The sequence below is a fragment of the Spermophilus citellus genome, assembly GCF_964194105.1.
Source record: "Spermophilus citellus genome assembly, chromosome: 2".
Classification (NCBI taxonomy): domain Eukaryota; kingdom Metazoa; phylum Chordata; class Mammalia; order Rodentia; family Sciuridae; genus Spermophilus; species Spermophilus citellus.
In genome coordinates this window covers 179,267,056-179,280,540 of record NC_138183.1, presented here as the reverse complement: position 1 = coordinate 179,280,540, position 13,485 = coordinate 179,267,056, and the positions used below count along the sequence as shown (strand labels likewise).

General features: G+C 36.8%; 1 protein-coding gene across 9 annotated transcripts in view; it reads right to left on the bottom strand.

Moving 5' to 3' along the window:
- NOX4 (NADPH oxidase 4) overlaps window positions 1–13,485 on the bottom strand; it is a 189,392-nt gene that overhangs the window by 114,960 nt on the left and 60,947 nt on the right. For all 9 annotated transcript variants that reach the window (XM_081281667.1, XM_081281669.1, XM_081281675.1 and 6 more), the window contains one exon: window positions 3,011–3,091. In XM_081281667.1, coding sequence (XP_081137793.1) covers window positions 3,011–3,091 — 81 coding nt within the window. The remainder of the gene's footprint in view (window positions 1–3,010; window positions 3,092–13,485) is intronic.

Genomic DNA, 13,485 nt, shown 5'->3' with positions numbered 1-13,485 from the left:
AAACATATAATGTACCTAAAATTACCAATACGACTGACAGATTACATTATAAAATGTTCTGAAAAAAGAACAAACAACAGGTTTGAACCTATCTCAAAACACTGTTTACTTGGAAATGTTTTAGGCAAGAAAAATGGGAAATGCTATAGGTGTGTTTCTAGGTAATACTGTTTATTACTGGTAAAATACAAATGGAATAGAAGGACACTGGATAAATTGTGAAAATCATTTGGGGACTGACAGACTTTAGCTCCTTGCCAGTAGTGCTTTCCTTGTGACTAAGGGTATCCATTGAGGGAACTTGGGCTGTTACAAAGTAACTGGTTCCTGTACAGTCTCAGCCTTATCCAAGGAAGGTAGTCCCTGACTTCCCATGCAGTCTCTTCATCTTAGAAACTGAATTGCTACAGGGGGATTGAGGAGAAGGATGTGGAAAATTATCCCTGGGCAACTATAGGGATTGCCACTGAAGAAGCACCAGAAATCACCATGTAGATAGACTATCCTTCCTGTCCTATATCTTTATGCAAACCCAAGTACACTTGATGTCATTTAACAACTTATTATCTGATATGACTCTGAATGTCAAATCCAAACACACACGTATAATATGTATACAAAAGTAGAGACAGGCCACGCTGTGGCCCCCCATCTACCCACTGTCCTATCCCACTTCCATCTAGAGATAATAGCCAGGGCCAGAAAGACCATGACTCAGGGTCCTTCAGGCCTGATTATATGATAGGTGAGGTATTGATAACCTGCAAGGATACTATAAGATTATAGGATAGAAACTGTAATACCTCAGATCTGCATTGCTAGAGAGGAAGACACATGAACAACATGAAAAAAAAAAAAAACAAGGGAATAAAATGTCCCAAAGAGACCAAGATGCTACAATAATAGAATCCATTGACAGCACAGTAGATGAAATGTTAAGAGAAGGAGTTCAGAACATACATAATTAAAATGATCTGTGAAGTACAGAATAGTATAAGAGAGCAATTACAGGCAACAATTGATCACTCCTACAAAGAGATTAGAGAGCAAATACAGACAACAAATGATCACTCTAACAAAGGGATAAGAGAGGGCCAGCATTGTAGCTCTGTGGTAGAGCACTTGCCTAGCATGTGTGAGACACTGGGTTCAATTCTTAGCACCGCATATAAATAAATAACTAAATAAATATTCATCAACTTTAAAAAATAAATTTAGGAAAAAAAGAGATGAGAGATCAAATAGAGGTAACAAAAGATTACTTCAAGAAAGTGATCAAGACTCTGGGAAAAAAAAAAAACAGCAATCCTTGAAATGAAGGAAACAATAAACCAAATTAAAAATTCAATAGAAAATATCACCAACAGACTAGATCACTTGGAAGAGAGAGCCTCAGACAATGAAGACAAAATATATAATCTTGAAAATAAAGTTGACCACACAATGAAGATGGTAATGAATAGAATGACCAAGAATGATGGGATAACATGAAAAGACCAAATATAAGAATTATTGAGATAAAGGAAGGCACAAACTAAAGGAATACACAACCTCTTCAATGAAATAATATCAGAAAGTTTCACAAACATGAAGAATGAGTTGGAAAATCAAATACAAGAGGCTTACAGGACACCAAATGTATAAAACTACAACAAATCTATACCAAGGCACATTATGAGAAAATGCCTAGCATACAGATTAAGGATAGAATTTTAAAAGCTGCAAGAGAAAAGTTTTATATTACATGCATGAGGAAACCAGTTCAGATCTCAGCAAATTTCTCAACCCAGACCCTCAAAGCTAGTAGATCCTATAACAACATTTTCTGAAAGAACATGGATTCCAACCAAGAATCTAGCAAAATTAAGCTTCAAATTTGATGATAAAGTAAAAACCTTCCATGATAAACAAAAGTTAAAAGAATTTATAATGAGAAAGGCTGCACTACAGAATAGTCTCAGCAAAATATTCCATGAGGAGGAAATGTAAAACAACAATGAAAATCTGCAAAGTGAGGAAATACACTGACGGAAAACCCAATTAAAGGAGAAACCAAGTTAATAACCAAAAATAAACCAAAATTACTGGGAATACAAACCATATTTCAATAATAACCCTGAATGTTAATGGCCTAACCTCATCAATTAAAAGACATAGACTGGCAGATTGGGTTAAAAAAAAAAAAAAAAAAGAAAAAGAAAAAGACCCAACAATGTTCTGTCTTTAAGAAACTCATCTCATGGGAAAAGATATCCATAGACTGAGGATGAGGATGGGAAAAAACATACCATTCACATGGACCACATAAACAAGCAGAGGTTTTCATCTTCATATCAGATAAAGTCAACTTCAAACCAAAGAGAGTCAGAAGGGATAAAGATGGTCATTTCAGATGTATACAAACTATACTATTTTCTCCCTCTATTTCCATGGATTATTTTAAACAACAACTAACTTTGAGAATACATGTTGAGTACACATAATTTATAAAATACTTGGGACATATTTTTTATGTAAAGCTTAGAATGTGTGTTTAACCCTTTCATGGTGTTTTTCATTTGCATTTTGGACAGATTCTTGTCTTTGGCCATTTTAATTCTTTGGTTTTCATTGCAACTACTCTAGACCTTTTAAAACTAAAACCTAGTAACTTCAGTGTTATAAATTCTGCAATGGCAAGACGGTTTCTAAAAATGTAAGCACTAAAATATCTTCTTAAAGTACTTCACTTCTTATTTTCTTTTAGAAGATATTAGGAGGTATCTATAGGGAGCTTTGAGAACTATGTCATTGTGGGAGAAGCAACTCTGGTGTTCAATTTCGATACACTTTTATGATGATTTCAATAAAATATGCCATGATAAAAACAGAACTATGTCTCCCACTCTTGATGCTATCCTTAATTCCAAATCAAATATTTTAGCCAATTCCCATGATAATTTCTATAGCAGTGACTTTTATTACCCCATTTTTAGGAACACATTTTTTTTAAATATGTATTTAGACTTACCCTGAAACATGCAACATCAGCAGCATGTAGAAGACAAAGAAGAGGTTATGAGTATACCAGAAGATGTCATAGTTAGAAACCCTAAAAAAAAAAAATTAGTTTCATTCTTACTTTATAGCCCATCTCATTAAAAAGAGAATGCATTGTTTCAAACATATATCCCACTTTAAAAAAGCTAAAATTTGAGTTTCTGAGATGTATCTATTCATATTAAAATATTAGTATACCATACAAAGAGCAATGACAAAAATTATAAGTAATAGTTTTATCATTTTGAATGTTCTTTGTATTTCAAAGACACATGGAAAGGATTAAAATAAGGTGTATATTTTAAAGTTATGACATAAAGCTAAGAAGTAAGTAGACTGCTAATTTGTGTTTTTTTTGTCCCTTTTAGCATTATTTTCAATTTCCAAATGATTCCTAAAACAACAAATGTCCTTATCCTAATATGTATTTTGAGAATTGTTCCAAGATAATTAAATTGGAGAAAAACTTAAATGATCAAAATTTTGAATTCTTTTTCTTGGACTGTGTAACTTAAGAAAGATACCTTAGTGTTCTTGCTCTGGGGGAAGACAAAGAGTCTGAAAAGAAAGGCAAGGAAGCAAAATCTATTGAATGTTTGAGTGAAGTATAAAACTAACAGTCATTGTAGTCACATATCTAGGCTGAATATTCATATATTAAAATGTTGGAGGCAAAGTGTAGGTATTTGCAAAAGCTTCCTATATGACTCTGATCTCCCCTACAACCTTTTAGAATTATTCCTCACCTAAGTAATAGCCAATTTTTGACATTTAATCTATCTATACTATTTGTTATCATAAACAATATCATTAACAATGTTGCAACATATACATTTTTTACACATATTTCTTTTTTTTATTTTATTTTTTTATTGGATGTTCACAACATTACAAAGCTCATGACAAATCATATTTCATAGATTAGAATCAATTGGGTTATGAACTCCCATTTTTACCCCAAATACAGATTGCAGAATCACATCGGCTACACATCACATTTTTACATACTGCCATATTAGTGACTGTTGTATTCTGCTACCTTTACTATCCTCTAATATCCCCCCTCCCCTTCCCTCCCATCTTCTCTCTCTACCCCATCTATTGAAATTCATTTCCCTCCATGTTTGTTATCCCATTCCCCTCATAAACTCTTATATATAATTTTGTATAACAATGAGAGTCTCCCTCCATTTCCATGTGATTTCCCCTTTTTTTTTTCCTCCCTTTCCCTCCCGCCTCATGTCTCTGTTTAATGCTAATCTTTTCTTCCTGCTCAGCCTCACTGTTCTGCTCTTAGTTGCTCTCATTATATCAAAGAAGACATTTGGTATTTGTTTTTTAGGGATTGGCTAGCTTCACTAAGCATAATCTGCTCTAGTGCCATGCATTTCCCTGCAAATTCCGTGATTTTGTCATTTTTTAGTGCTGCGTAATACTCCATGGTATATAAATGCCACATTTTTTTTATCCATTCATCTATTGAAGGGCATCTGGGTTGATTCCACAGTCTAGCAATTGTGTATTGTGCTGCTATGAACATCGATGTGGCAGTATCCCTGTAGTGTGCTCTTTTAAGGTCTTCAGGAAATAGTCCGAGTAGGGCAATAGCTGGGTCAAATGGTGGTTCCATTCCCAGCTTTCCCAGGAATCTCCAAACTGCTTTCCAAATTGGCCGCACCCGTTTGCAGTCCCACCAGCAGTGTACAAGAGTACCCTTTTCCCCACATCCTCGCCAGCACTTGTTGTTGTTTGACTTCATAATGGCTGCCAATCTTACTGGGGTGAGGTGGTATCTTAGGGTGGTTTTGATTTGCATTTCCTTGACTGCTAGAGATGTTGAGCATTTTTTCATGTACTTGTTGATTGTTTGTATGTCCTCCTCTGTGAAGTGTTTGTTCATGTCCTTGGCCCATTTGTTGACTGGGTTGTTTGTTTTCTTATTGTCTAATTTTTTGAGTTCTTTGTATACTCTGGATATTAGGGCTCTATCTGAAGTGTGAGGAGTAAAAATTTGTTCCCAGGATGTAGGCTCCCTATTTACCTCTCTTATTGTTTCTCTTGCTGAGAAAAAACTTTTCAGTTTAAGAAAGTCCCATTTGTTGATTCTTGTTATTAACTCTGGTGCTATGGGTGTCCTATTAAGGAATTTTGAGCCCGTCCCCACAATCTGTAGATCGGAGCCAACTTTTTCTTCTATCAGACGGAGAGTCTCTGGTTTGATATCTAGCTCCTTTATCCACTTTGAGTTGACTTTTGTGCGTGGCGAGAGGCGGGGATTTAGTTTCATTTTGTTGCATATGGATTTCCAGTTTTCCCAACACCATTTGTTGAAGATGCTATCCTTTCTCCATTGCATGTTTTTAGCTCCTTTATCAAATATAAGATAGTTGTAGCTTTGTGGATTAGTCTCTGTGTCCTCTATTCTGTACCATTGGTCCACCCGCCTGTTCTGGTACCAGTACCATGCTGTTTTTATTACTATTGCTCTGTAATATAGTTTGAAGTCTGGTATCGCTATACCACCTGATTCACACTTCCTGCTTAGAATTGTTTTTGCTATTCTGGGTCTTTTGTTTTTCCATATGAATTTCATGATTGCTTTATCTATTTCTACAAGAAATGCCGTTGGGATTTTGATTGGCATTGCATTAAACCTATAGAGAACTTTTGGTAATATCGCCATTTTGATGATGTTAGTTCTGCCTAACCATGAACAGGGTATATTTTTCCATCTTCTAATATCCTCTTCTATTTCTTTCTTTAGGGTTCTGTAGTTTTCATTGTATAGGTCCTTCACCTCTTTTGTTAGGTTGATTCCCAAGTACTTTATTTTTTTTTTTTGAGGATATTGTGAATGGAGTGTTTTTCCTCATTTCCATTTCAGAAGTTTTGTCGCTGATATACAGAAATGCCTTTGATTTATGTGTGTTGATTTTATATCCTGCCACTTTGATGAATTCATTTATTAGTTCTAGTAGTTTTTTTGTAGACCCTTTTGGGTCTTCTAGGTATAGAATCATGTCATCCGCAAATAGTGATAATTTAAGTTCTTCTTTTCCTATTTTTATGCCTTTAATTTCTTTCGTTTGTCTAATTGCTCTGGCCAGTGTTTCGAGAACTATATTGAATAGAAGTGGTGATAGGGGGCATCCCTGTCTTGTTCCAGATTTTAGAGGGAATGCCTTCAATTTTTCTCCATTCAGAATGATGCTAGCCTGAGGCTTGGCATAGATAGCTTTTACAATGTCGAGGTAAGTTCCTGTTATCCCTAGTTTTTCTAATGTTTTGAACATAAAGGGATGCTGTACTTTGTCAAATGCTTTTTCTGCGTCTATTGAGATGATCATATGGTTCTTCTCTTTAAGCCTATTGATGTGGTGAATAACATTTATTGATTTCCGTATATTGAACCATCCTTGCATCCCAGGGATGAATCCTACTTGATCATGGTGCACAATTTTTTTGATATGCCTTTGTATCCGATTCGCCAGAATTTTATTGAGGATTTTTGCATCTAGGTTAATTAGAGATATTGGTCTGTAGTTTTCTTTCTTTGAGGCGTCTTTGTCTGGTTTCGGAATCAGGGTGATGTTGGCCTCATAGAATGAATTTGGAAGAGCTCCCTCTTTTTCTATTTCCTGAAATAACTTGAAAAGTACTGGTATTAATTCTTCTTTAAAGGTTTTGTAGAACTCCGCTGTATACCCATCCGGTCCTGGGCTTTTCTTGGTTGGAAGTTTTTTAATTGCTTTTTCTATTTCATCTATTGATATTGGTCTGTTTAGGTTGTGAGTTTCCTCCTGGCTCAGTCTGGGCAAATCATATGACTTAAAGGAATTTATCGATGTCTTCACTTTCTTCTATTTTATTGGAATATAGGTTTTCAAAATAATTTCTAATTGTTTTCTGTATTTCTGAAGCATCTGTTGTAATATTGCCTTTTTCATCCCGTATGTTAGTGATTTGAGTTCTCTTTCTTCTTCTCTTCGTTAGTATGGCTAGGGGTCTGTCAATCTTATTTATTTTTTCAAAGAACCAACTTTTTGTTTTGTTAATTTTTTCAATAGTTTCTTTTGTTTCAATTTCATTGATTTCTGCTCTGATTTTAATTAATTCTTGCCTTCTGCTACATTTGCTATTGTTTTGCTCTTCCTTTTCTAGGGCTTTGAGATGAAGTGTGAGCTCATTTATTTGTTGGTTTTTCCTTTTTTTGAGGAATGACCTCCAGGCGATGAATTTCCCTCTTAAAACTGCTTTCATTGTGTCCCATAGATTCCGATATGTTGTGTCTGTATTTTCATTTATCTCTAAGAATTTTTTGATTTCCTCCTTTATATCTTCTGTAACCCATTGATCATTTAGTAACGTATTGCTCATTGTCCATGTGATGTAGGATTTTTCCTTCCTTCTTTTATCATTGATTTCCAGTTTCATTCCATTATGATCTGATAAAGTGCATGGTATTATCTCAACCCCTTTATATTTACTGAGGGTTGCCCTATGGCATAATATATGATCTATTTTTGAGAAGGTTCCATGTGCTGCTGAGAAAAAAGTATATCCGCTTGATGATTGGTGATATATTCTATATATGTCAGTTAAGTCTAGGTTATTGATTGTGATATTGAGGTCAATAGTTTCTTTATTCAACTTTTGTTTGGAGGATCTGTCCAATGGTGAGAGAGGTGTGTTGAAGTCACCCATGATTATTGTGTTGTGGTCTATTCTTGAACTTGAGGAGAGTTTGTTTTATGAACGTCGCAGCGCCATTATTTGGTGCATAAATATTGATAATTGTTATGTCTTGTTGGTGAATGGTTCCTTTTAACAGTATATAATGTCCTTCCTTATCCCTTTTGATTAACTTAGTCTTGAAGTCGATTTTATTCGATATGAGAATGGCCACGCCTGCTTGCTTATGAGGACCATGTGCTTGGTATATTTTTTCCCAGCCTTTTACCTTGAGCCTGTGTATGTCTTTTCCAGTCAGATGTGTCTCCTGGAGGCAGCATATCATTGGATTTGTTTTTTTTAATCCATGTTACTAGCCTATGTCGCTTTATTGGAGAGTTTAAGCCATTAACGTTTAGAGTTACTATTGATATATGGTTTGTACTTCCATCCATGTTTGATTATTTATCTCTTTTTTTTTTCCCTAATTTAGTTTGTTTCTCCATGATTAGCTTTCCTCCCATCCTCTGTCTTTACTGAGGCACTTCCCGCTGATGGTTTTGGTTATTGTTTTCCATTTCTTCCTCGTGTAGAGTTTTGCTCAAGATGCTTTGCAATGCTGGTTTTCTGGCTACAAATTCTTTTAGCTTTTGTTTATCATGGAAGATTTTTATTTCGTTGTCGTATCTGAAGCTTAATTTTGCTGGATACAGGATTCTTGGTTGGCATCCATTGTCTTTCAGTGTTTGAAATACATTGTTCCAGGATCTTCTCGCTTTCAGCGTCTGTGATGAAAAATCCGTTGTCAACCTTATTGGTTTACCCCTAAATGTAATCTGCCTCTTTTCTCTTGTAGCTTTTAATATTTTCTCTTTGTTCTGTATATTGGATAGCTTCATAACAATGTGTCTTGGCGTTGGTCTATTGTGATTTTGTGTGCTCGGTGTCCTGTATGCATCTACAATTTGTATATCTGTTTCCTTTTTTACTTCTGGAAAGTTTTCTGTAATTATTTCCTTCAGTAAGTTACCCATTCCCTTGGCATGAATCTCTGTGCCCTCCTCTATCCCGATGACTCGTAAGTTTGGTTTTTTTATGTTATCCCAAACCTCTTGGATGTTTTTCTCGTGATTTTTTACCAGCCTATCTGAGTTGGCTAGACTCTTTTCAAGGTGATATATTTTGTCTTCATTATCTGACGTTCTGGCTTCTACTTGTTCCACTCTGTTAGTGATACTCTCGATTGAGTTTTTAATTTGGTTTATCGTTTCTTTCATTTCTAGAATTATTGTTTGATTTTTTTTTATACTCTCTATCTCCTGATAAAGATGCTTAACTTCTTCTTTTATCTGTTTTTGTAATTCATTTTCAATGTGATCTTTAAGGTTCCTTTCCATCTGTCTAAGGTGTTCCTTGAGTTCTTTATATGGCCATTTTTCTGATGACTCCAGGTCCTCCTGAATATTTAGGCTGTCTTTCATTGTTTGTACTCCTTTTCTTCCTTGCTTTTTTATGCTCATGATACTTCTTGTTCTGTTTGACTGTTGAGTTACTGTTTTACTCTTATAAGTTTATTTGATGCTTGGGAGGAGAGGTATTAGAAGGGAAGAGAAGAAGTCACTAAATAGAGTAAGTGTAGGCAGGTGGAGTTCAAGAGAGGGGGAATAAGAAAGTTGAAAAGAAATGAAAAGACAAAAGAAAAAAAAAAGTGAGAAGAGAGAGAGAAAAAACGAAAAAATAAAAAATTTAAAACAAACAAAAAAAATTATAATGGTAATAAAAAATGGAAATTGAAGTTTAAAAAAATAATAGTAATAATAATAGAATAAGAAAAATTAACAAAAAAAATTGAAACCATTAGTAAGAAAGTTAAAGAACACAACAACGTCAACTACAAAAAGTGAGAATAAAAAAAATACTAATAATAATCATTAAAAAAAATACTAATAATAAATGCAGTCATAAAGCTCGATTGACTTCTCTTCCAGTGGGTGGAGCTATGCCCACTGGGCCAGGCTTCTCCTCTTGATAGGTGGGAGCCAATCACTGTGCCTCAGCTCTTCTTCCCCGACTGTGCAGGTCTCCAGTCCTGGATGCCTGGGTCCTTCTCTTGTGGTTCCTCAATCCAGGCCCCACTCGCCTGTGACGCTTACCACCTTATTGTCTACACGTTGGGTCTGCTGCTCCTGGGAGCCCTGTTTTCATGGATGTCTGGGCACACCCTTTCTGTTTGCCTCCCTCAGGCCCTAAGTTTGTAGGGTTTGGGGCTGAGGACCCCCAGCGAATTTGTTTGCCCTCAGGTAGCAACTCCCCTAGTAGGTGGTGCAAGGGACCTCTGTTGTCAGCCCTGTTGGGGGCGATAGCTGGGATTTCTGCGCCGCTAGTCCCACATCACTCCTGATTCCCTGGGTCTGGCTATGGTGCTCTGTTTTTTTTTTTTTTTTTTTTTTACCTCTGTGAGATCAGGTGGGCCGACTAGTTATTTCAGTTGGGTCGTTTGTGCCGAGTCACGAGAAGCAGGCGATCTGAGGCTTAAACGCAGCAGATACGTGTTCAGTGTGTGTTTTCTGAGGGGCCCAAAGTGTACGCCCTAGCTCCACGTCAGCTCAGCATTGCCTAGTGATCCTGAGCAAATAGGCTTTAGATAGCAGCGCCGCCGCGGCCTCCGCTATTCCTCGGCCCAGTGCCTAGCTCCCAGGGCCCAAGCGGCTGCCGCCTTGGCTCTCCAACCGCCTCCTCCGGAGCACGGGTCCTCTCGCAGGGAGATGCCGAACGACCCAGCCTTCGGAGGACAGGGCTCGGCACGCCGCCCAGTTCTAGTCTCTAGATGCGGCAGCTAGACCGTGTAGACAGGGCCCTCAAGACAGCATGCCGAAAGCAAATGGCGGCTCCTGCGGAGTGGATTTTCGGCCCCGAAACCCTAGCCCAGCCAACAATTTCAGTCCACTAATTCTCCCTGTATAGACAATATTAAAAAAAAAAGAAAAAAAAAAGAAGGGCGGGGGTGTACTGAGCTTTCTTAGCCTCAGGTACTTAGGATCCACTGCTGATTACCCATTCAGCTTCTCTGCGGGGAGCGAAGTGGAAGAGGAAGCAGATGAGCGCAAAGCGCCCGTGGCTCTGAGCAGAAAAGCGTCCGGGAGCCAAGCGTCTCTTTTTCAATCTCTTTGTTTTTACTGCTGTTTGGCCGGGTGGTCCACTACAGACTAATGGTGAAAGGAGCTCTAACAAGCTGCGCAAAGACTCGATTAAAGCCTCTACTTTGAGCTCCAGGCTCAGCACTTCAGCCACCCCCGTAGGCAGCCCAGTTCGCTATTTCATAGAGGCTTGGTTAGATTCCCTTCACGTCGCCTCCTGGGCTGGGCGGGCGGGGAGCTGTTTTATGTGCGGGCGGGGGACCCTTCTCGCCGCGCCAGGTCCCGCAGCCGGGGGCCCTTTGCAGAACCGGGCAGGCAGCGGGGACCCTTCTCGCCCGCCAGTTCCCGCCGCCAGGGGCCGTTTGCAGAACCAGGCGGGCGGCGCCGGCAGCCGTTTGGCAGCAGCTGGCAGCGGGACTGGTCCTCTGCACCGCGTGGCCAAGATTCACTCGTCTGGGACAAACTGTCACCTCTAATGAACTTACTAATTTCCGGCAGGTCTCTTTTCAGCGGAGTTTTGCTCGAAGTTCATCAGTAGGTAGAATCTGGGTGTATTAATGGATCTTTTGATCCCGTTACTGTGGAGATACTGAACGTGCTGCTTTCTCGCCGGCCGCCATCTTAGGACCCCCCTCCGATCCATATTTCTTTTTTAATCAAAATTGCTCAAAGTCCAATTGCTAGATCAAAGGACACATACTTGTCTTGTTTTTGATATATAATTCCCAATGCTCTTGAAAAATATATCTATAAATTCCAAGTCCTACCACAGAGTAGAAGTGCCTATTTCCACAAACCCAGGCCCAACTTCATAAGGTTTTATTACTTTTATAAATGGTATTGAGTATTTTTTCATATATATGTTACTTTTAACTCTTTGTGACTAATATGAGAAAACTATTTACTTTTTAAAAATGTACTGGTCCCTTGTGATTGTAATAATTTTTCTAGTATCATACTTAATTTTAAATTTTGATAAACCATATTGGCAAGCAGAAATTTCAATTTCCATGTTTGTAGACAAATACTTCCTGCATGATTCCTTGTCTACTTTGAGGACTGATAAATATATACTTAAAATTTCTTTAAGTTTTTAATGGTATCATTTTTACAGTTAACTGTAACTTACCTAGAATTTCATCTACTTATACCTTACTTTGCTCATAAGCTTGCAATGGCATCTTTATTATTTAGTGGGTCTTATACATAAAAAGGTCCTACATAGGGTTAACTATTGACTCTGCCCCTTCATTCATTTCTGCAAGACCTCTTTTCCTGTAAGTTACTGAAGCTTAATTATTTTAATGTTTACTAGGGCATATCTCTCTTTATTCTTATTTTTCAACATGCATTTGAATGTTCCCTCAGATGAATTATAGAATCACTTTACTAAATTCAAAAAACAAAGAAAATAACATGTCTGGTATTTTCACTGGAATTGTAACAAATCTAAATTATAGTTGAGGAAGAAATATACCTGTATAAAATACAGCCTTTATTCAAATATCTACTTATTTCTCTCAGTGAACTTATTTATGTGGGTTTTCTTCCACTCATAGCTTCTTACTATATTAGTCAATTTTGATGCAGTGACCAAAAGATCAGATAGAACTAGTCAGGGGAGGAAAAGTTTATTTTGGCTCATGGTTTCAGAGGTTCAGTCCATGGTTGGCCCACTCCATAGCTTTGGGCCTAAAGTCATGGCACAAGAATATCATGGCACAAGGGCATAAAATAAGGAGAAAAGCAATCAGGATATGATAACCAAGAAGCACCAAGAGCTCCACTCACCAGAGAGAAAATATAAACCCCAGAGTTATACCTGCAGTGAACTCCTTCCTCCAGCCTTACCCTACCCACATAAGAATATTACCCAGTTAATACAGTCAAGTGGTTTAATCCACCAATTAGGTCACAGCTCTATAATCTAATCATTTTACTTCTGAAAGTTCCTACATTGTCTCACATATGAATTTTGGGGGTTACCACATATCCAACCATAACAATCACTAAGTTTATCCCTAGATATTTTGTGTTTGTTTCAATTGTGAATGTTAGAGTTTTATTTTATTCAATTTTCAAACTGGTTGGAGCTAGGATAGAAAAAACATTTTTAATATTTTTTGTATTTGATTACATATTTCAATTCATTTATTCAATATTAATTCTTAAACTTTTCACAATTCTTTCAAATTTTCTGACTAGGCAATTATATCTACTTTTCTGGAAATAGTGACAATATGTTGTTGCATTTTTTTCTTGTGGTTTGGAATGTTTCATTTCTTACTATATGTAAATAATGATAAAATTTTAAAAAATAAATCCAAAAAAAGATAAAATTAAAAACGTAACCTTGACCTTTTCCTGATTTTCTTGAAAATTTAGGTACTTTTCACTGCTAATTATGCTCTAAATTCTGACTTTTATGTTTTTTAATTACAAAGAAATCAGTTAATTCCTAGTTTACTATGATTATCTTAATACATAAATAAAGTTTTTAATGACTTTTTAATGGATTTTAAAATCCATTGAAATGAGAAAATTTTTAATATTCCTTTTGTTTGTGAATGGTATGTATTAGTATCCATATATCTGCACTGTTGTGTATAGCTATGTCAATTACCCTAATTTTCCTTCA